Source organism: Gambusia affinis, linkage group LG14 (genome assembly GCF_019740435.1).
Source record: "Gambusia affinis linkage group LG14, SWU_Gaff_1.0, whole genome shotgun sequence".
In the NCBI taxonomy this organism is placed as follows: Eukaryota; Metazoa; Chordata; class Actinopteri; order Cyprinodontiformes; family Poeciliidae; genus Gambusia; species Gambusia affinis.
In genome coordinates, this window is record NC_057881.1 from 399213 (window position 1) to 421595 (window position 22383).

The 22383-nt window shown below is 51.6% G+C and overlaps 1 protein-coding gene across 2 annotated transcripts in view; it reads left to right on the forward strand.

Annotated features, from left to right (window-relative positions):
- Nucleotides 1-22383, forward strand: part of LOC122843797 (fibrocystin-L-like) — a 47352-nt gene that overhangs the window by 17495 nt on the left and 7474 nt on the right. For both annotated transcript variants that reach the window (XM_044138835.1, XM_044138836.1), the window contains 40 exons: nt 273-380; nt 515-679; nt 750-871; nt 1126-1258; nt 2138-2330; nt 3006-3142; nt 3225-3329; nt 3436-3621; nt 3784-3951; nt 4021-4226; nt 4408-5380; nt 5944-6192; nt 6613-6762; nt 6925-7099; nt 7735-7891; nt 7978-8134; nt 8205-8414; nt 8902-9031; nt 9823-10064; nt 10478-10614; nt 10705-11734; nt 12190-12381; nt 12703-12854; nt 12932-13091; nt 13687-13849; nt 13951-14039; nt 14557-14681; nt 14814-14943; nt 15338-15456; nt 15680-15809; nt 15939-16112; nt 17532-17635; nt 17857-17983; nt 18056-18177; nt 18258-18348; nt 20281-20429; nt 20730-20852; nt 20930-21041; nt 21661-21777; nt 21848-22013. In XM_044138835.1, the coding sequence (XP_043994770.1) occupies nt 273-380; nt 515-679; nt 750-871; nt 1126-1258; nt 2138-2330; nt 3006-3142; nt 3225-3329; nt 3436-3621; nt 3784-3951; nt 4021-4226; nt 4408-5380; nt 5944-6192; nt 6613-6762; nt 6925-7099; nt 7735-7891; nt 7978-8134; nt 8205-8414; nt 8902-9031; nt 9823-10064; nt 10478-10614; nt 10705-11734; nt 12190-12381; nt 12703-12854; nt 12932-13091; nt 13687-13849; nt 13951-14039; nt 14557-14681; nt 14814-14943; nt 15338-15456; nt 15680-15809; nt 15939-16112; nt 17532-17635; nt 17857-17983; nt 18056-18177; nt 18258-18348; nt 20281-20429; nt 20730-20852; nt 20930-21041; nt 21661-21777; nt 21848-22013 (7678 nt within the window). The remainder of the gene's footprint in view (nt 1-272; nt 381-514; nt 680-749; nt 872-1125; nt 1259-2137; nt 2331-3005; nt 3143-3224; nt 3330-3435; nt 3622-3783; nt 3952-4020; nt 4227-4407; nt 5381-5943; nt 6193-6612; nt 6763-6924; nt 7100-7734; nt 7892-7977; nt 8135-8204; nt 8415-8901; nt 9032-9822; nt 10065-10477; nt 10615-10704; nt 11735-12189; nt 12382-12702; nt 12855-12931; nt 13092-13686; nt 13850-13950; nt 14040-14556; nt 14682-14813; nt 14944-15337; nt 15457-15679; nt 15810-15938; nt 16113-17531; nt 17636-17856; nt 17984-18055; nt 18178-18257; nt 18349-20280; nt 20430-20729; nt 20853-20929; nt 21042-21660; nt 21778-21847; nt 22014-22383) is intronic.

Sequence of the window (22383 nt, forward strand, 5' to 3'; positions counted from 1 at the left end):
TAATATTTTGAGAATATTGTGTGAGAGTGAGTGGACATAACACAAGAATAAAGTCATAAAACACATAAATCCTAACAGCCAAACTTCCTTCGGCTCCATTTTGGTTTCTCTTGATCCACCTTATAAGTTTACTTTGATTGGAAAATTTCTATAATTCCCAGATTTTTACCAACTCTTCCTGGTCCTCTTCAGAAATGTGAATAGAAGATCTTAGCAGCTTTACCAGTCAGGAAAGAAACTTCCACCTGGACTAATATTCCTGATCATTCCAGGATCTGACGGACTGAGAACACTGATCACTATCACTGGGACGGGATTCAGCTCGGAAAATGCTTCCATCATGGTGGGAAGCTCCAGGTGTGTCGTTGAAGAGGTCACAGGTGAGGAAACGCTTCCTGCAACAGTCGAGGAGCTACAGCTTCTTTTTGGCATGTTTGGACCTCGATAGGTCATCTGGAGTGGTTTGTTTCTGATTCTGTCTCCAGTAACTGAACTGATGCTTGATGTGTTCCAGCTTCCTCTCAGGTGTGCAGAGTGGGTGGAGCTAGCGCAGGAAGATACCCAGTGTCTGTTAACTTTCCGTCTCTGGGCGACGCACGCTTTGCCGCCAACCGCCTCCTCTACTTCACCCAGCAGCTCATCGTGTCTTCGCTCTCGCCGACCTCTGGAGGCGTTGCAGGTGTGTTGCGGCTGACTGTCGCTCACCTGGAGCTTCTATGTCTTCATTCTGCCTCTGACTTCCTGCCCAGGCGGCACCTTGCTGACGGTGAGCGGCTTCGGCCTCGGACACATTGCCACGGTAACGGTCGGCGGCAAGGACTGCGAGGTCGTCCAAGCAGGCGACACCGAGCTGATGTGCAGAACCCCAGCAGTAAGTTTTCACATCCGATGGGAGTTTCTCGGCTTGAGGAGCCGGTCGGTTTTTGTGGTTTGTGTCTGATGTCAGCAGCAGGTGAAGCTGGTCTGACTGACCCGATGCGTCTCCAGAACAGCTTCAGATCTAATCTGACAGAGAACTTAACCGTGTCTCAACATCACACAGTGAGACATGGAGTCCCACAAGGCCGACTGTTTGGTCCTTCTAAAGTTAGACCAGCTGCGTTACTATGATGTCTCTTCTTCCAGGGAGCTGCGGGGTCCCATGTTGTCACGGTAACAGTGGGAAACATGAGCCAGACTGCAAACGCCACCTTCACTTACGATGTTGACCTCACAGCTCAAATCTGGAGCCTGAATCCTCAGACTGCCTTTGTGACAGGTGAGTCCTGCTCTCTAGTGGAGGAGGAGGAAGAAGGCTTTAAAGCATCATGCTGCTGCTGCAGGCCAACAGGCCACCGCATCTTTGACATGAAAACCAAGCTGGCTTCACTTCTGAGTGAGAAGAAAGCTGCAGTTTCACCCGCCATCATTAAAGGAATTTCCCTTGCTTTATGAATGCTCTTTGTTTCTGTCCACCTGTCACTCTGAGCCACCTGGGAACATTTTGTTTCCATTGTTGTTTTGTCCTGCAGCTGCAATGTTGACCTGCAGGTTTCTGCCTTTTGTTTGTTCGTAATCCTGTAATAACAGCTGCTGCCAGCCAGCAGCACCACATGGCACCTTAATGTCAACATGGCGTTTAATGTCAACATGGTGCCTTAATGTCAACATGGCGTTTAATGTCAACATGGTGCCTTAATGTCAACATGGCGTTTAATGTCAACATGGCGCCTTAATGTCAACATGGCGTTTAATGTCAACATGGCGTTTAATGTCAACATGGCGCCTTAATGTCAACATGGCGTTTAATATCAACATGGCGTTTAATGTCAACATGGCGTTTAATGTCAACATGGTGCCTTAATGTCAACATGGTGCCTTAATGTCAACATGGTGCCTTAATGTTAACATGGCGCTTAATGTCAACATGGCGCTTAATGTCAACATGGCGTTTAATGTCAACATGGCGCCTTAATGTCAACATGGCGTTTAATGTCAACATGGCGTTTAATGTCAACATGGCGCCTTAATGTCAACATGGCGTTTAATGTCAACATGGCGCCTTATCGTCAACATGGCTCCTTAATGTCAACGTGGGATCTTAATAGAGCGATTAGCTTCAGAACCAGACTGATTGGTTTCTTCTTCTTCTGTTCAGGAGATCAGCTTCTCATCATCCAGGGTTCAAACCTTGGAGGCGTGAGTAACGACAGCACTGTGTTTGTTGGAGCGAAAGAGTGCGTCACCGCCCAGTGGAGCAAGACGAGGATCAGCTGCCGCCTGCCTGTGCTGCCCCCTGGTGTCTACCACGTGGAGGTGCAGGTGGGGAACAGAGGGTTCCCCCAGGCCAGGTATGCACACCGGTTCTGGTCCAAGCTCAACCTGCAGTACTAGCAAACTAAGACCAATCTTTATGAAGATATTGGAGAGTTTAGTTCAGCCAACCAGAAACATCAGCTCAAGGAAAAATCACTGGATCCAGTTTATGTTTAATTAATAAGTAACTTAAACGGTTTGCTTACAGAAAGTAGTTATTCGTTGGATTCAAGAGGAATGACGAGGTTCATGATCTTTTACTTTGGAGAAGTTTGGGTTCATCATCAACTCTGAAAATATTTAAATATTCAGGAAATGTAAACGAAGCCAAATTAATTTTAAATGAATTAGTTTTAATTCATTAACTGACACAATTAATGTTACGACAGTAATCCACATGAATGGCAAGAAGTGCTAGATTCTTGAAGTACGGAGGGATGAAGCATATAAGGAGAGAAAATGAGGTATGATGGAGATGGGAATAAGGGACCAGGATTTCTTTATACCAAATTTATTGAGGATAAATAATTTTTTTATGTAGTTTGGGAATATTTCTGAGTTCTTGTGTCCTGGACATCAGCAGTGAAACATCCTCGTACTGTACATCGCTCTCTGGAGCATTAGCAGCTTAATTCCCTAAAAGTTCTGCAGAATGCAGCCCAATGTTTGTTTTAATCATCACCCTGACTCAGATGGTTCCTCCTCTCTAGCATCAACACCAGCATCGAATACATCCTGGAAGTTTACAGCATTTCCCCGCTGACCGGCTCTTTGATGGGAGGAACCACGCTGACGGTTTCTGGTTCCGGTTTCAGCAACGACACGGCTAACATCCAGGTTTCTGTTGGTGAGTGTCATTCTGTATCGCGCCTGCTGCAGCAGCGATGGCGAGGTGACTGATGACCCGTCCGGCGCTCGCTGTGCGACAGGAAGCAGAGCCTGTGAGGTGGCGTCTGCCTCGGAGAACCAGCTGCTCTGCACCGTTCAGTCAGAGGAGGAGACGCACGTCGTCACCAACCAGGGCTCCCACCTCAGTACGTTCCCTCGCCATCCCCCTGGAACGAAAACCTTTTGGACCTGGAGCTCCGCAGGTCCAAGTGGGACCAAGGTGTGTGTCTGATATGTGTGTCTGTGTTGCAGCTTATGGATCGGGATACGCTTGGAGCCCGTCTTCGCTGCGAGTGTTTGTTGGAGACACAGTGAGGTGGCGGTGGGAGGCACCCGCCTTCCAGAGCGTCGGGTACCGAGTCTTCAGCGTTTCCAGTCCCAGCGGCTCCCAGTATGAAGGAGGAGCTCTGAACAGCGGCGAAGCTCGAACTGCTGAAGGTAGAAACACGAAAACGCAGAACAGATTCTGATGAGTCCTCACTGCTCCGCTTTTCCTTCCTGTCGTCCAGAATTTCCTTCTTTTGGAGTTTTCTTTTTCACTCCTCTGCTTGCCATCTGTCTGCCACTGTGACCCGGATCATCTCCATACTTCCTGCTCAGGGTTCTTCAGCTACCGTTTCACCGTCCCTGGTACGTACTACTACAGCAGCGGCTACGTCAGCGCCTCCATCCTGATGCAGGGAGTGGTGAAGGTCCTGAGTCGGGAGGACAAGAACGCCGACGTCTCAGTCACAGTGGGAGGCGTTGTGGCCAGATATCTGCCAGAAGGTAAATGTTAGAGACATAAAGAAGCCCCAGAGGAAGATGAGGAGGCTGATGATGAAGGTGTGGCTGCAGGTTCACCCAGAGTCTCCAGATCAGCAGCAGACTGCGTGGCGTCCACACGCTGCCCTCCAGCCAATCAGACTTCAGACAGTCTTTCCTTCAGCTTCTCCGCCTGCTCCACCCCCACCGTCCGCTCCATCTCCCCCAACCAGGGCTCCTACCACCAGCTGATCCACATCCAGGGACAAGGCTTCAGTGACATCACCTGTGCTAACGAGGTCAGCAGGGTCATGGGCGTCTACGGCAGGAACCTGTCCTCTTTAGATGGAGCTGCTCAGAGCAGCTCGAGTCTAATTAGGGCTGCGGCTCTGGATTATTTTAGAAATCAATGGAATAATCGATTATTTGACGATTAATTGTTTATTCTGGCGATTAATCATCCATCCTATGGTCCTGCAGGTGACGGTTGGCGGTGAGCCGTGTCACGTGACCAACAGCTCCTGGTCCGGAATCAGCTGCCGGCTCGGCTCCAGCTCAGAGCTTCCAGTCGGCGTCGCTCTGCCCGTCTCCGTCAGAGTCAACAACCTGGGCGCCGCCGTCGTCGCCGTATCTGATGAGTTGAAGCGTCGATTCGTGGTCCTGCCGGTGGTCGACTCGGTGGCGCCTCCTGTTGGCAGCACCACCGGCTACACCCGGCTCCAGATCGGCGGCTCGGGGTTTTCTGAGGGTGGCGTGACGGCGGCGGGCGTGTCCTGCAGCGTCGTGATGCTGAACTACACCCACATCCTGTGTGACACGGCGCCGTCGGCGCAGCGCTCCGGGGACGTGGTGTTCCACCTGGGCCAGATCCGGAGCTCCTGTTCCTCCCTCTGCTCCTTCAGGTTCTCCTCCGCCGACACTCCCAGCGTCAGCGGCGTCTCGCCCAGCAGCATCAGCGGCCCCACCGACGTCCTGATCTCCGGCTCCGGCTTTGGCAGCATCGTGGACGACGTGTCGGTCCTGGTGGGCTCCACGCCTCTGCGGGCGGTGGCAGTGAGCGACGGGAACGTGACGGTGCGGGTCGGCGCGCTGCCGGCCGGAGACCACCCGGTCAGGCTGCTGGTGAGGAGCAGAGGCCTGGCGTCGGGCCAGCCGACCCTGAGCAGCCGCCCGCTGGCCGCGCTGAGGCCCGGCGTCGGCAGCATAGCCGGGGGGACGCCGCTCGTCCTCACCGGGAACGGCTTTGCTCCGGGGAACACCAGCGTGGCGGTGGGCGGGAAACCCTGCAGCATCCGGGACGAGACTCCAGACACGCTGCTCTGCCTCAGCCCCGCTCACCCCGAGGGTCCGGCCGCCGTCAGCATCCAGGTGTTCGCCGTCACCTTCCCTCTGCTCAGCTTCAACTACTCTGCAGCCCACACCCCGGTGCTCAGCGCCATCAGCCCCCACACCGGTACATACACACTGGACCCACAGGAGCAGCGTCAGAAACGATCCACAAAAATCCAAAACGATTGCAATTAATCGAAATATACATTAATAAAATTAATATTTTCAATTCAAAAACCCATTTTGCTGATAACTTATTGTATTATCTGTTCTTCAGGTTAGCATTAGCTGCTACCTGTTAGCATTTAGATGCTATTTTAGGCTAGAACAGCTTCAGTGCTGGGCTAATGCCTTTTAGCACAACTTCAACAGAAACGTAGAGTTTCCATCGTCCAATCAGATCGTTCAGAAGCAGGATTTAACCCCTGGTGGACCAGAGAAGCTGCTGCTGTTAGGGGATGTAGCTTTGTGTCAGATTTACAGGCGTTCTAGAAACACGTGAATACAAAGGTTCCTGCTTGGGGTGTTTGTATGTTACAAAAGCTTAATTTGTTTGATTGTGTTAAAGATGTAAGGCATTAAATTTGTGTGATTAAAAATTAATGCTGGAAAGTCCTAGTCCAAACCAAACACCAACTTCAGCCTCTGAGCTGATGACCTCAGCTGAGCTGTTCTTGCTTCCTGCAGGGCCGAGCGGCGCCGTCATCACGCTCAGCGGATCGGGGTTCAGTTCCGACCCTGAGCTCATCTCCGTCACCATCAACGGCGTTTCCTGCAACGTGTCGGCCGTTTCCGACTCCCAGCTCCGCTGCACGACGGGAAGCAACCCGGGCGGCACCTATCCGGTCGTCCTGCACCACGGGGTCAAAGGTCACGCCCAGTCGGCAGTGGAGTTCACATACGAGCTGACGCTCAGCGGCGTGCAGCCCAACGAGGGTGAGGACGGAACCGGAGCGGAGACTGACGGTGGAACCAACCAGAGCAGGACACGTAAAACCAAGGAGGACAAAATCTAAAAACGGAGGCAGGAAATGAGAAGCCTGAGTAAAAAAGAACAGAATTAGAAGAAGGAGAATCAGTTTAGATGAGAAACCAAAGATGGAAATGAGTTTCAAACAAGAAGACCTGAAAAGGTCCGCTCTGCTCGCAGTTTTCTTAAATCAGTTTAGATTAAATCAGTTTAGATTAAACCGGTTTAGATTAAATCGGTTTAGATTAAACCGGTTTAGATTAAACCGGTTTAGATTAAACCGGTTTAGATTAAACCGGTTTAGATTAAACCGGTTTAGATTAAATCGGTTTAGATTAAATCAGTTTTGTTGAACTCTGACCTGTGTCTTTCTCTCGGCGCTGCAGGGAGTTTCGGCGGCGGCGCTCTGCTCTCCGTCTTCGGTTCCGGGTTCGATCCGATGGGCTCCAGGGTTCTGATCTGTGGCCGGGACTGTCCCGTCCTCAGAGGAGCGTCCTCGTCCTCCCGCCTGTTCTGCCTGTCTCCGCCCAACAACGGTCAGCTTCCACTGTTACCATAGCAACCCTCATGGCCAGAAGATCGCTCTGCTGCAGTCAAAAGGAGCCCAGTTCAGGGCGTCCAAAGCGTGGCGCGGGGGCCGTCTGCGGCCCCTGGACGGACCCTGTGTGTCCCTGACTTCCATCTCCGTCTGTCCTCAGGCTCTGACTCGGCGGTCGGCTGCCATGTTTCCGTCCTCAACCTGCTGGACGCCGTCAACGTCTCTCAGGGCTTCACCTACCGGGCCGCCCTGACGCCCGTCGTCTCCCAGGTGTCTCCGCGGCGAGGAGGGACGGCCGGCGGCACGCGGCTCACCATCAGCGGCTCGGGTTTCAGGTGAGAAGAGTTTCCTCAGCAGCTCTGTGATAATAATGACATTTATTATGTTGATAACATGATTATTATCATGTTAATATCTAATGAATATCATTTTTCTTATAATTTACTAATTTTGTTGATAATAATTTTGTCAATTATTTTTAAAATCTGTACATGCCACCCAAGACATTCCAAACCTGTTCTCTAACATACACTGACTAATTTAAAAAAATCTGAATGCTCTTCTCTTCCAACTTGTTACAATTTTAAATCTGTAAGCAAACTATTGACAGTCTGAAGCTCTACAGCCTCAAACCCAGTTCATCCAGACCTCCATGGTGAAATAAGACAATAATAACAATAACAATAATTCTTAATTTTCCAGATTCTAATCTGATGGGAAAAGTCAGCCTTTCCATGGTGTAACTATCTTCATTAGGTCGACCCGATCTTCCCTTTTAGGAGCTTCAGCCGTTTCCTACTGATGTTTATTTGCCTGCTACCATCATAATCCTGTACAAATATTTAGCAGCTGCTCTTCTTAACCTTTCCCTTCCTCTTCATGGATTCACCGATTCCAACTCCATTAATTTGATCTTTGAAACAGAGAGGACATGTCCTGTCCAACGTGTCCCCTGTCCCTCGTCTCTCAGCTCCAGGTTGGACGACGTCAACGTGACGATCGGCGGCTCGCCGTGCGGCGTTCAGTCCTCCAACATGACTCACATCGTCTGCGTGACGAGCGCCCAGCAGCGCTCCCAGGAGACGCAGGTCAGGGTCAGCATCGGAGACCGTGGCATCGCCAAGATGGTAACTGCACACACACACACACACACACACACACACACATGCACTAGCTGTGCAGGAGGAACCTTGTCTTCTGTGTGTCTCTGCAGGATGCGGCCAACTTCCTGTATGTGGACGTTTGGTCGTCCCGGTTCACCTGGGGGGGCCTGCCCCCCCCTGAGCGCGGCTCGTTGGCGGTGATTGCTAAAGGTCAGACGGTGCTGCTGGACACCAGCACGCCGGTGCTGAAGATGCTCCTCATCCAGGGTGGGCAGAGTTTGCGTTCCTCCGATGGAAGCAGAGATCTGCTCTGGGCTGAACCTGCCGCTCTCCCCAGGAGGAACTCTGATGTTCGACGAGGCCGACCTGGAGCTGCAGGCGGAGAACATCCTCATCACAGACGGAGGGCGGCTCCAGATTGGCCAGGAGGGGGCGCCCTTCCAGCACAAGGCCATCATCACACTCCATGGTCACCTGCGCTCTCCTGAACTTCCTGTTTATGGATCCAAGACGCTGGCCGTCAGAGAGGGCGTCTTAGACCTCCATGGTATGAACGCCCAGCAGGATTTATTAAAATGTTACAATAAAATAATAAAAACACATCTTTCAGTGCCATTACTGACCCTGGACAGCAGGGGCTGCAATTTGACCCTTTCTCCAAAGTTGCTGGGAATGTACTTACGTCTATTTTTAATATTTTCTAGCCTATTGTCATTATTCATATTACTCATATGAATTTTCTCTTTATAATAAATAATATAATAAAATCAAAATGTAGATTCAGAACAAAGTTTGATTATTTCTCATATGTCGCAGATTTTTTGCAGTTTCTCGCTTCCTGCTTTAGATGCTGCTGGTTCAATGCTCAGCAGAAATCTGCTGCTCTGCTCTGAAGTGTTGCATGAAGGGAAACTCTTAGACATTTACTCTCCCAGCTCCAGTTACTGGCAGTAATCTGAGTTTTCTAACCTCCAGCACCATCACAACTCATCCTTCTTTTCAAATGAGTCATTGTTGACGACCTATTTCTCCAGGTATTCCCGTTCCCGTCACCTGGACACACCTGGCCCAGACCGCCGCCAGCGGCTCCACCACGCTGACGCTGACGGAGGCCGTGACCTGGAAACCTGGAGAGGAGATCGTCATCGCCTCCACCGGCCACCGGTACGAGCGCCGCCCCGCAGGCAAATTTCTGGGCTTAAAAAACAACTAAAATCTGAACCAGTAGCCAGAAGGGTCAAAGGTCACCTCCAAACCTTCTGAGGTCTGTCATCCTCCAGAGAAGAATCTTATTCTCAAGATAATAACGTTATTATTTCTAAGAGCTAGAAAATTTATACAAAATAGTATAAAAAAATTAAAATTGAAAATAATAATAAAAAAAGATCAAAACATAAAGAAGGATGAATCCCAGATGAAAAGATGCGGATCAGAACAACCCGGCAGATTCAGCCTCTTCCCTCTGGAAGCAAGATGGCCGCCAGTCTGACATTAACAGAGCTGCACCTGATAGAGGACAAGATGGCTGGGACAATGTCCTCTGGACGGAGGGAACCAGGACGGAGGGAACCAGAGGGAACCAGAGGGAACCAGAGGGAACCAGACACAGCAGATAAACTCATGGTACCTGTGCAGCACGGTGGAGGAAGGTTGATGATCTGGGTTTGTTCTGCAGCCAGCAGTCACTGAATGGACCATGAAGTACTCTAGAGTCCAAAATGAATCCAGCAACTGAAGCCAAACTGGGTCACCAGCAGAACAAGGTGCTACAATAGCCTAGTCAAAGGCCTTAAGCAGGTAGAAGTGCTGTGGTGGGAGCAGAACCTCAATGAGCCGGTTTCTGTTTGCTCCTGTGTTCCATAGAACCCTCTGAGGTTCTGCTGAAGTTCTTATATCTTCCAGAGTGCGGTGCGGTGGTGAGCAGCCGGTTGAAATCTCTGATTGTGGTCTTCCAGACACAGCCAGAGAGAAAACGAGGTGAGAACCATCGCCGGCGTGTCAGCCGGCGGAAAAACTCTGACTCTGGCCAAACCGCTGACCTTCTCCCACCTGGGCGTGTCCGCCAAGCTGCCCGACGGCGCCGTGTTTGAGGCCCGGGCCGAGGTGGGCCTCCTCACCAGGAACATTGTGGTCCGAGGGTCCCAGAACCTCGAATGGAGCGACGAGGTCGAAGCGTGTCCTGACGGCTTCAACACAGGTGCCGGACCGGCCGGATCAAAGAACCTGATGGTCCGGTAAACCCAGTCCGATTGGGACCAAAACAGCAACCTGGCTTCTATTTCCAGCTGCAGTTCTCTTTCCCACTGAACTGAGTCCAACCAACCACACTGGACTTTCTGGGAAAACGAACTGGAGTGTGAACAAGTTCTGCAGCTGGTTTGGTTGGTTTGACGCAGTGCAGTCAGAAAGAGAACCGCCGTTGAAAATGGATCACATGTTGCCGTTTTGGTCCCAATCAGGCCAGGTGGGAAACAGCCTCAATGTTTCTGTGCAGACAGCATGAGTTTAAATTTGAAATGTTAGCATTAGACCTGGAACAGCCATCTTGAAAGTGCGGTTGGCATCTTATTGGGTTTTCTGGGCTGAATCTCGTCTTTTCCGGCCCTGCAGGTGAATTTGCCACGCAGACATGTTTCCAAGGCAGGTTTGGAGAGGAAATTGGCAGCGATCAGTTTGGGGGTTGCATCATGTTCCACGCTCCAAGGCCAGGAGAGAACCTTGCTCTGGGCAGACTGGAGTATGTTGAGGTAAAATGTCTCTAGAGCCTCCTGATTTCCTAACCTACTGTATAAATGCATGTTGGTCTTGGTGAGAATCAACTTTTCTGGATTTGGCAGATCTTCCACGCCGGTCAGGCCTTCAGGCTCGGTCGGTACCCCATCCACTGGCATCTGATGGGCGACATCAACTTCAAATCGTACGTCCGGGGCTGCGCCATCCACCAGACCTTCAACAGAGCCGTGACCATCCACAACACCCACCGGCTGCTGGTAGAGCACAACGTCATCTACGACATAATGGGCGGAGCCTTCTTCATCGAGGACGGCATCGAGACGGAGAACATTCTGCAGTACAACCTGGCCGTGTTCGTCAAACAGAGCACCAGCCTCCTGAACGATGACGTCACCCCTGCTGCCTACTGGGTCACCAATCCCAACAACATCATCCGGCACAACGCCGCAGCAGGAGGGACCCACTTCGGTTTCTGGTACCGCATGCACAATAACCCCGACGGCCCGTCGTACGACCCAAACATCTGCCAGAAGAGGGTTCCCCTCGGCGAGTTCTCCAACAACACGGTGCACTCCCAGGGATGGTTCGGTCTCTGGATCTTCCAAGAATTCTTCCCCATGAAAGACGGTCGCTGCACCTCCACAACCCCAGAACCCGCTGTCTTCCACTCCCTGACCGCCTGGAACTGCGAGAAAGGTGCAGAGTGGGTCAATGTTGGCGCCGTGCAGTTCGACAACTTCATCATTGTCAACAACGAGAAGGCCGGCGTCGAGGCCAAGCGCATCTTCCCATGGGCTGTGAGTGGCTTTGGGGAGGATGGCGGCGCCATGGTCTCCAACAGCACCATCGTGGCCCACATGGATGAACTCGGCCTGGGCGGCGATTACTGCACACGCCGGGGCGTCATCACACCGTTTGATGACGGCATGAGTGTCCTCAACACTCAGTTTGTCAACTTTAACCGCAGCAACTGCACGGCCATCGGCGTGACCTCCATCGATGGGACTTGTACAGATCGCTGCGGCGGCTGGGCTGTCAGGTTTGCCGGGATCCAGTACAGGAATTCCCCCAACAAGGCCGGATTCAGGTGGGAGCACGAAGTCCAGCTGGTGGACACAGACGGCTCCCTCACAGGTACACACCCCAGCCACTGAACCTCTGGTCCAACCAGCAGCTGTTCAGGGTTGTCATCAAGGCAACCACACCTTCCTGTAATCTGTTGAAGTGGTCTTCATCAATGTTTGGAGGTGTTTTATAGAATAATCTCTTTCGCAAAGGGTTTTCCTTCCCTGTTAAGCAGCTGTTTGACCTTCTGTCCCCCTTTGCCCAGAGCAGTTTAGTGTTGCAGCTTTCAGGAAATGCTGTCCATCTGCTGGAGACAGTCTGGCCTTCCTTTGGTCCTTGTCTGCCACCGTCTGGTCGCTGTGTTTAGATGTTCGGAGTTCTCAGCTAAAGCCCAAAGAAAAGCCTTAAAAGATCTTGAGAAACCTGGCAGAACGGTTGATGAAATCCACTTCCGAAGGATATGAGAAGGTCTGAGTGAAATACCAGGAATCATCCATTTGATGTTGTGAACTCCATGTTTGCAGGGAATGTGGACCATAAGGTGGTGCCGATGAGCAGCCTGCTGGACCCGGCCCATTGTTCCCACAGCGCCGAGTGGAGCGTGGGTTTCCCCGGAGCCGTCTGTGACCACACCGTCGACTTCCATCGCCTAGCGTTCAACAACCCCACTCCGACCTCTCTGCAGGCCAAGGATGTCATCTTGACCAACTCGCATGGTAGTGAGGCCTCAGCGTCCTGCTGGAGCAACTGCTGCTTTTTATTTGATTTCTTCACCAGGTTTACATCAGAGACCAACTGAGTCAAAGAGCAGCTCCATGCTTGTGTCTCAATGCTTATAGCAATAAGCTGAAGTGCAGCACTTGTCCCTAGATGTGCTTTTTAAGCAGTATATCTGAGAACTATTACAAAATAGATTGATAGCCATTAAAAATAATACAACATAATGCTGACTCCATATAAACGTCATACTGCCATCTGCTGGTGACGACTGGGACCTGCAGTGGCTCCAGTAACAGCTGCTGTTGTGTTGAACTTAGGCAGCAGCGTGGTTCCTTACCTGAAGAAGAGGATGACCCATAAGTTGGGCTGGATGGCACTGCTGCCGTCCGGACAGACGTACAACTGGCACTTTGACAACGCCGACCACATCACCAACATCACCTACGACGCCAAGTTCTACGGCTTCAAGGTAAAACCTGTTAAACCCGGTCAGAGGATGTGAGGCACGGCCCGCTCCGCCTGACGGCTCCGTCTCCTCTCCCACAGTCGGATCAGTTCGTCATCATCAAACACAACTTCACCCAGAGTCCCGACAGCTTCCACATCTTGGACGACAGGAACGGCTCATCCGTGGCGTTGAGCTACAGCGGCAACGACAACGGAGACTGGTTCTTCAACAAGACCACCAACGACCTCTTCTACCTCAGTCAGATACGTTTTATGACCTCTGACCTCTCAGTGCTGCAGATAATTCAAGCTCTCAAATGTTTAAAGTAGCATTCATTTTTTCAAAAGAAAAGTAAGCGCTAGCCACTGAAAAATTCAAGATGGCGGCCAGTTGTAAAGATGCCCACCATGGAGGAAATGTCACCTCAGTGAAATTAGTGAATATTTGTCACAGATGGATACTTTTGGTGCCAAATCATAAATAACTGGACTAAGAAACCATATTTACTGATAATAGTTTGACTTTTCAAGGTGTCACAATGGTTTCTCCAATTAGATGAATGTGCTTGGTCATTAGCTGCAGCTAACCAAAACGCTGTCACCAATCACTAAGCCATTAAACAAAAATCTTAGCTATGCTAACAGTACAGCGCTAAACACATTAAAAAATTAGCCAAAGCTAACGCTAACTATTAGCCAAAGATAACATTAGCCAAAGCAAATGCTAACCAGTACGTCACTTTCTCCATCCAGTTGACTGGAGTTGACTAACCTTTGGTAAAGTCTGCAGTTTCTGTAGTAAAGTTTAGTGAACGGACGACCTCAGTGCCTGATGTCTCTGGCTGTTCCTACAGTTTCCGGGAAGACGAGCCGGCGCCGGCGCCGCAGCAGCGTGGATCGCTCCATGACAGACGTCACGACTAACCTGGCCGTCCGCCGCTGCTTCTTCCATCAGTGCGTGGCTCCGGCTCCGGCCACGCCGGCTCCCGTCCCCAGCCGCCGACCCAACGACTTCCTGTAGGTCCTACTGGACCTCAGTCCTGCTTGGCAGACCAGAACCGGGCTGAGCTGGTTCTGCTTCAGTCTTTTTAACACAGTGTGTCTGTGTATTTCTGCAGTCTGTGGTCTGATGCTTCATTCTGGAAAAGTTCTGCGGAGAACAACTTCTCTGTGCCAGCAGATGGCGCCGATGCAGTCATCCCTTCAGGTACCGACCCGACCCGAACCGGCGTCATGGAAGGCTCTTCCTATGCAGTCAAAAAATATATCAGCCATCATTATTTAGTCTGTCCATCCATCCGTCCATATTTTCATCTTTTTCTGCTGAATCCAACCTTCATGTTTTTCCCTCATGACAGACGAAGCGACCCGAATGATTTGTACTTTTTTCATTGCGCAGCGTTACAGCAGCCATTAAAACTAAAAACTGGCTTTATTTCTATTATTAGAGTTAATAAAATTAAAACCTTTTTAGGTCCATGATGATGCGATTTAGAGATACAATTTATCTCTAAACCATTATTACCATTATTAAATCTTTGTTAAGAATTATTATCGACTTTCAGATTCCTAATAAATTCTGATGATCCTTCATTTTATTTTATTTTATTTTGTTACTGGTCCGATCAGTGAGACAGAATCTGAAAGTTTGTATCACTTAAAGGGATCTGATTATCGATCTGATTATTGATTGGATCAATCTGATCGATCGGTTCTCTCGACAGGGAAGTGGGTCGTTCTGGACCGAGACACGCCACCCCTCAGGAGGCTCACCATCTTCGGGGTTCTGGAGGTTCTGGACTCCCCGAACAGAACCCTGGTGATCGACGCCATCTACGTCTCCATCCAGGTTGGCATGGCAACCAGACTCCGCTCCGGATTTAAACTGGAACCGCTTCCGGCTCAGCAGCCGGACCCGATCAGAACCCGAGCCTGTTCAGTCCAGAGGAAGTGACGGCCATTGTGCCGGTGTTGTGCCCAGGGTGGCAGGCTGCTGGCGGGGTGGGACGGCGAGCCGTTCCAGGGTCGGCTGGAGATCCGGCTCCGAGGGAACCACGACTCGCCCGACTGGCTGCTGCCCGGCGGACCCAACCAGGGATCCAAGGTCCTGGGTGAGAAACCGGGCCGCAGCTCTGGACCTGCCGGGTTCTGGTTCGGTTCCAGATAAATGGAAGTCAAAAATAAATACTTAGTTTGGAGATAATTACTATCTAAAGACTCAATATTTAGTTCAAAGCTAACCCCTTAGCTAGCTCAGAGCTGTTAGCTAAACAGTTAGCTAACTGTGCTAACGAAACGGGTTAGTATTTGGTAAACTGAAAATTTAGTTTAAAATTGTGACATTTTAAAAAATAAACGAATGTTAGCTTTTGGCTAACCGGCTCGGCCCAATCTGTTCTGGTTCATAATGTTCTGCCTGTTTAGGATGTACAGCGGGCCAGAACCGGCCGGTCATGTGAAAGCGAAGCGTCACACTGACTCCCCTGTGGTTCTGTGGTTCTGCAGGTGTGTTCGGTACTTTGGACCTGTACGGTCGGCCTCCAGGCGTTTACCGCACCAAGCTGGCCGCCGCCGCCGCCGCCGGGTCCAACTCACTGGTTCTGGTGCAGCCCGTCGACTGGAAGGTCAGAGTGCCAGCTTTGTTCGCCTAGTTCCGGCTTCGGTTTCTGATTTCCAGTTCTAGTTCTGGTTCTGGTCCTGGGTCTGGTCCTGGTCCTGGTTTCCAGTTCTGGTCCTGGTCCTGGTTTCCAGTTCTGGTCCTGGTCCTGGTTTCCAGTTCTGGTCCTGGTCCTGGTTCCGGTTCCCGTCCCAGTTCCGGCTCCTGACTGCGTCTCTGGTTCTGTCCAGGTTGGAGACCAGGTTGCCGTCTCCACCTCCAGCTACAGAGCCTCGGAGACGGAGAAACGTCGGATCGCGGCCGTGTCGGCCGACGGCCTTGTCCTGACCCTGAACCAGCCATTGGACCACACTCACATGGGTCAGTTCCTTTCAGAACCTTTCACATGGTGAACCCTTTCCTGTGATTGGACCAGAAGCAGAGATCGGACGGTCTGCTGGTTTCTGCCAAGTTCTGGGCTCAGGTTCTAACAGGTTTTGGTTCTGGTAGGTGGTACCCACTCCGTCCCCGGGTCGTCCTTCTCCTACACACTGGCGGCGGATGTCGGCCTCCTGAGCCGGAACATCCGGATCATCGGCGAGGAGTATCCGGAAATGATGGTGGAGTCCTTTGGCGCCAGGCTGCTGGTGGGAACTTTCTCCAGCAGCGGAGTCAGCTATCGAGGTATGCAGCTTCTGTAGGCTTCTGTTGCGTGTTAAGCATCATGGCAACGACCTGCTAGCATCCTGACAACGACCTGCTAGCACCCTGGCAAGGACCTGCTAGCATCCTGGCAACGACCTGCTAGCATCCTGACAACGACCTGTTAGCACCCTGGCAACGACCTGCTAGCATCCTGACAACGTCCTGCTAGCATCCTGGCAACGACCTGCTAGCATCCTGACAACGACCTGCTAGCATCCTGACAACGACCTGTTAGCACCCTGGCAACGACCTGCTAGCATCCTGACAACGTCCTGCTAGCATCCTGGCAACGTCCTGCTAGCATCCTGGCAAAGACCTGCTAGCATCCTGACAATGTTCTGCTAGCATCCTGACAACGGTCTGCTAGCATCCTGGCAACGACCTGCTAGCATCCTGGCAACGACCTGCTAGCATCCTGACAACGACCTGCTAGCATCCTGACAACGACCTGCTAGCATCCTGGCAACGACCTCCTAGCATCCTGACAACGACCTGCTAGCATCCTGGCAACGACCTGCTAGCATCCTGACAACGACCTGTTAGCACCCTGGCAACGACCTGTTAGCACCCTGGCAACGACCTGTTAGCACCCTGGCAACGACCTGCTAGCATCCTGGCAACGTCCTGCTAGCATCCTGGCAACGACCTGCTAGCATCCTGACAATGTTCTGCTAGCATCCTGACAACGTTCTGCTCGCATCCTGGCAACAACCTGCTAGCATCCTGACAACGACCTGTTAGCACCCTGGCAATGACCTGCTAGCATCCTGGCAACGTCCTGCTAGCATCCTGGCAACGACATGCTAGCATCCTGACAATGTTCTGCTAGCATCCTGACAACGTTCTGCTAGCATCCTGGCAACGACCTGCTAGCATCCTGGCAACGTTCTGCTAGCACCCTGGCAACGACCTGCTAGCCTCCTGACAATGTTCTGCTAGCATCCTGGCAACGACCTGCTAGCATCCTGGCAACGTTCTGCTAGCATCCTGGCAACGACCTGCTAGCATCCTGGCAACGACCTGCTAGCGACAACTCATGATCAGATCAGGCAGACTTGAAGGAGACAGAACGGACAAACATGGAGGAAAATAGCTGGTTCACTGCACGTTCTGAAGCTTTTATGTAACTTTTAGAATTTCTTACAGCCCTTTCTGAACATTATATGGTACTTTATGAAACTTTAGTTCAAGTTTCAAAATTTTTTACAGTACTTTTTAAGACTTTCCAGAGCTTACTTTCAGGAACCCAGAAAATACTTCCCACTATCTAGAGCTGACTGATTGAACTTTCTGAGGAAGTAGAAAGTGTCGGTACTGGTCCGTCAGGATGAAGCAGAAAACCTTTGGTGTTTTTGGTGAATGCTGCCCTCAGTCTGTCCTCTCTTGCTCGTCCCAAAGGTAAAGCCCAGATCAAGAATGTGGAGTTCTTCCGCTCCGGCCAGGAAGGCTGGACCGACTACTTTGACCCGCGGTACTCTGTGACCTTCCTCAACCTGGGAGAGGTAGGCCAACACTCTGCTAGAAAGGAAACCTCAGCAGCAGATGAAATGACCGTCTCTTTTCCTCTGATCCATGAAGAGCCTCTGAAACCTCCCGTGCTCTTCTTCCCATTTTGTTCCTGTGAACTTTAAAACGATTCAGATCAGTGGTTCTCCAGACATTCAGAGTTGGTCTTTCTTTATTTCCTGCCTTTCAGGAGATAAAAAATGTTTTTTATGTGAAGGTTTCAGGGAACGACTCGTACATCCAGGGCTGTGCCTTCCATGACGGTTTCTCTCCGGCCATCGGGGTCTTCGGGACGGCGGGTCTGAGCATCGACGATAACATTGTCCATCACACGGTGGGCGAAGGTAATCCAGGGTAACAGTGGAGGGAATCACTTCCCGGTCCTCTGGAAGGTTGATGGCAATCCGTGTGTGCAGGAATCCGCGTTTGGGGCGATCGGATCATGCTGAGGAGGAACCTGGTGATGATGTCACTGTGGCCCGGATCGTATCAGGACAGAGAGGAAGCCTTCAACTTCCAGTGGAACGCTGCCATCGAGGTTCCCCCTGTCAAACAAACCATCAGCTGCTGGGACTTTCAGACATTCCCAACATCCCCAATGTGTTTCCGGTTGTCCAGGTGAGCGAGGGCTCTGGTGTGGTGCTGCAGAACAACATTGTGGCGGGATATGAGAGGGTGGCGTATCGCATCGACGGCGAGCCGTGCCCAGGTAAGGAACGCTCAGATCGTTTCCTCCCAGATCGTTTCCTCTTGGAGCTTTTCCCCTTGGATCGTTTCCTCTCGGATCGTTTCCTGTCGGAGCGTTTCCTCTCGGAGCGTTTCCTGTCGGATCGTTTCCTCTCGGAGCGTTTCCTGTCGGATCGTTTCCTGTCGGATCGTTTCCTGTCGGATCGTTTCCTGTCGGATCGTTTCCTCTCGGATCGTTTCCTCTCGGATCGTTTCCTGTCGGATCGTTTCCTGTCGGATCGTTTCCTGTCGGATCGTTTCCTGTCGGATCGTTTCCTGTCGGATCGTTTCCTCTCGGATCGTTTCCTGTCGGATCGTTTCCTCTCGGATCGTTTCCTGTCGGATCGTTTCCTCTCGGATCGTTTCCTGTCGGATCGTTTCCTCTCGGATCGCTTTCCTGTCGGATCGCTTTCCTGTCGGATCGCTTTCCTGTCGGATCGCTTTCCTCTCGGATCGCTTTCCTCTCGGATCGCTTCCTGTCGGATCGCTTTCCTCTCGGATCGCTTCCTGTCGGATCGCTTTCCTCTCGGATCGCTTTCCCGTCGGATCGTTTCCTGTCGGATCGTTTCCTGTCGGATCGTTTCCTGTCGGATCGTTTCCTCTCGGATCGTTTCCTCTCGGATCGTTTCCTCTCGGATCGTTTCCTGTCGGATCGTTTCCTGTCGGAGCGTTTCCTCTCGGATCGTTTCCTCTCGGAGCGTTTCCTGTCGGATCGTTTCCTGTCGGATCGTTTCCTGTCGGATCGTTTCCTGTCGGAGCGTTTCCTCTCGGATCGTTTCCTGTCGGATCGTTTCCTCTCGGATCGTTTCCTGTCGGATCGTTTCCTCTCGGATCGTTTCCTCTCGGATCGTTTCCTGTCGGATCGTTTCCTCTCGGATCGTTTCCTCTCGGATCGTTTCCTCCCCGATCGTTTCCTGTCGGATCGTTTCCTGTCGGATCGTTTCCTCTCGGATCGTTTCCTCTCGGATCGTTTCCTGTCGGATCGTTTCCTGTCGGATCGTTTCCTGTCGGATCGTTTCCTCTCGGATCGCTTTCCTCGGATCGTTTCCTCTCGGATCGCTTTCCTCTCGGATCGCTTCCTCTCGGAGCGCTTTCCTGTCGGATCGCTTTCCTGTCGGATCGCTTTCCTGTCGGATCGCTTTCCTGTCGGAGCGCTTCCTCTCGGATCGCTTTCCTGTCGGATCGCTTTCCTCTCGGATCGCTTTCCTCTCGGATCGCTTTCCTGTCGGATCGCTTTCCTGTCGGATCGCTTTCCTGTCGGAGCGCTTTCCTGTCGGAGCGCTTTCCTGTCGGATCGCTTTCCTCTCGGAGCGCTTTCCTCTCGGATCTTTCCTCTCGGAGCGCTTTCCTGTCGGATCGCTTTCCTGTCGGATCGCTTTCCTGTCGGATCGCTTTCCTGTCGGAGCGCTTCCTCTCGGATCGCTTTCCTGTCGGATCGCTTTCCTCTCGGATCGCTTTCCTCTCGGAGCGCTTTCCTGTCGGATCGCTTTCCTGTCGGATCGCTTCCTGTCGGAGCGCTTCCTCTCGGATCGCTTCCTGTCGGATCGCTTTCCTCTCGGATCGCTTTCCTGTCGGATCGCTTCCTGTCGGATCGCTTTCCTGTCGGATCGCTTCCTCTCGGATCGCTTTCCTGTCGGATCGCTTTCCTGTCGGATCGTTTCCTGTCGGATCGTTTCCTGTCGGATCGTTTCCTCTCGGATCGTTTCCTGTCGGATCGTTTCCTCTCGGATCGTTTCCTGTCGGATCGTTTCCTGTCGGATCGTTTCCTGTCGGATCGTTTCCTGTCGGATCGTTTCCTGTCGGATCGTTTCCTGTCGGATCGTTTCCTGTCGGATCGTTTCCTGTCGGATCGTTTCCTGTCGGAGGATTTCCTCGGAGTAGGGCGGCGTTCCGATCAACTCCTCTGCTCCCGCAGGCTTCCAGAACCCGAACGAGGCCTGGGTCCAGAACGAGGCCCACGGCGGTCCGTATGGAGTCTACCTCAACAAGGACGGCCTGGCCGGCTGCAGCTTCATCCGAGGATTCTTCGTCTGGAAGGCCTTTGACTTCGCCATCTACTTCCAGGTTGGGAAAACTCAGGATCCGGATGCAGGAAGTTTTCCGTCTCTCTCTAGTTAGTTTCTCATGATGTTTAATAGTTTCTGCTCTTCGTGCTGCTAGACGTTAAAGCCTCACACCAGGTGTTCTCCTGTTTTCTATCAGAAAAGTTCAGTTTAATAAAATATCATCAGTTCTTCAGTTTGTACTGGCAGCCATTTTGTTTTGGCTGTTTTTCAAGATCTGATCTAAAAATATGAAAACAGAAAATAAAGGTGAGGCTGAAATCCCAGGAAGCAGAATCATGATGTATCTCGTCTTCCTCAGGTCATCATGGACGTGGTGGTTTCCAACGTGACGCTGGTGGACAACGGGATGGGCATCATGCCGCTGGTTTTTGCCCCGCCCTCTCTGTCTCATGCCTATGCAGATAAGTCGGTGCTCGTTCAGGTGAGCTGCTCCCTGATTGGCTGACACCTGCAGCCGCTGCGGTCGGAGTTTGTTTTCTATTTTTTGTTTCTTCCCAGAACTCCCTGATTGTGGGCAGCAGCCCAGCCTTTAACTGTTCGGACACGTTGAGCTCCGACGACTTCAACGTCGCCACCACGTCTCTCCACCGAGCGCCCAGACCGCCACAAGGTGAGGCTGCATCAGAACGGGCGGCTCGGATCCGCTTCCGGCCCGGTTCTACCAGTTCGTCCACATTGACCCATCGAGCCGCCTGAGTTTCACCGACTGGCAGCTGATGAAACTTTAACTTTATGATTTTTTTAATCATAAAACTAATTCAATAATTAGCTTTTTGATTGTGACTTTAACGGTCAGTAATCAGCTGCAGAGGGAAGCAGTCGCCACCTGGTGGCCATTAACCAATCAGAAACAGACTTGGGGAACGTGAAGCACCTGCAGCTCAACAGCCAATAGGAAGCTGTTCCACCTCCCGTTACGGTTAAAATGTGGATCCAGACCTGGAGTCTTTGAGGGACCAGAGGTTGATGATGCATCTGGTTTCCATGGAAACATGCAGTGGTGTCTGATTGGTCGGTCACTGAGCCTATAGGAGCTTCTGCCGGGATTATTCCTAATGGGAGGAAAAGTTTCTGCCGTTCCCAGGTCTGGACCAGGACTGGTTCTGATTGGTTTTGTCTGGGTTTCAGTGGAACCACAATATTTACTGCAGATGGTTCTGGTTCTGTTGGAGGATCTGAGCAGGAAGACGCTCTGGCGGTCTTCTCACTTCCTGTCTCTCTTCCCGCAGGAGGTCGATCCGGAATCTGCTGGCCGACTTTCCAGTCCGGACACAACACGGCTCCGGAGAAACCGCATCACCTGAACATGAACTACAACGCCATCAAAGGCCTGATGACGGTCACAGGTCCGGCCCGCTAACCGTCCTGCTCCCGTCTCATCGGACTTCCTCCTCAGTCCCGCTTCTTCCGTTGCAGACACGACCTTCGTTGGTTTCCGTGACATCTGCTCCGGAGAGAGGAACTACGTGTTCATGACCAACCCTCTGAACGAGGACCTGCAGCACCCCCTGCAGGTTTCAGCCGTCAGGCTGCTGGACGGCACCGAGGACGCCCGGGTCTTCATTCACCGACCCGATGTGAGGTGAGTTCAGACCGAACCATCCGGTCCGGTTGGTGAGAATGGTACGTGACCTCTGACCTCTGGCTGAAGTGAACTCTGGTTGGGTTCTGGTTCCTGTTCTTCAGAGGCGGTTCTGGCTGCGTTCCACATTGTCCACTTCCTGCTTTAGCCCCGCCCATTTTTGTGCTTACGCAGAGACTTTGGCAAAGTGTACAACCCACAGTTCATTGCTGCATGTGACATTTTGAGTTAAACGGCGGCATTATGGGAAGGTTTTGTTTTTTTCTCCTGTTTGTAGAAAAGCTAAAGAAAATAGTTTGACTCATTGGGAACAAAAAGGTTTGAAATGATAAAATGAATGAAAATAAAAGATTACAGTCAAACTGAGGAA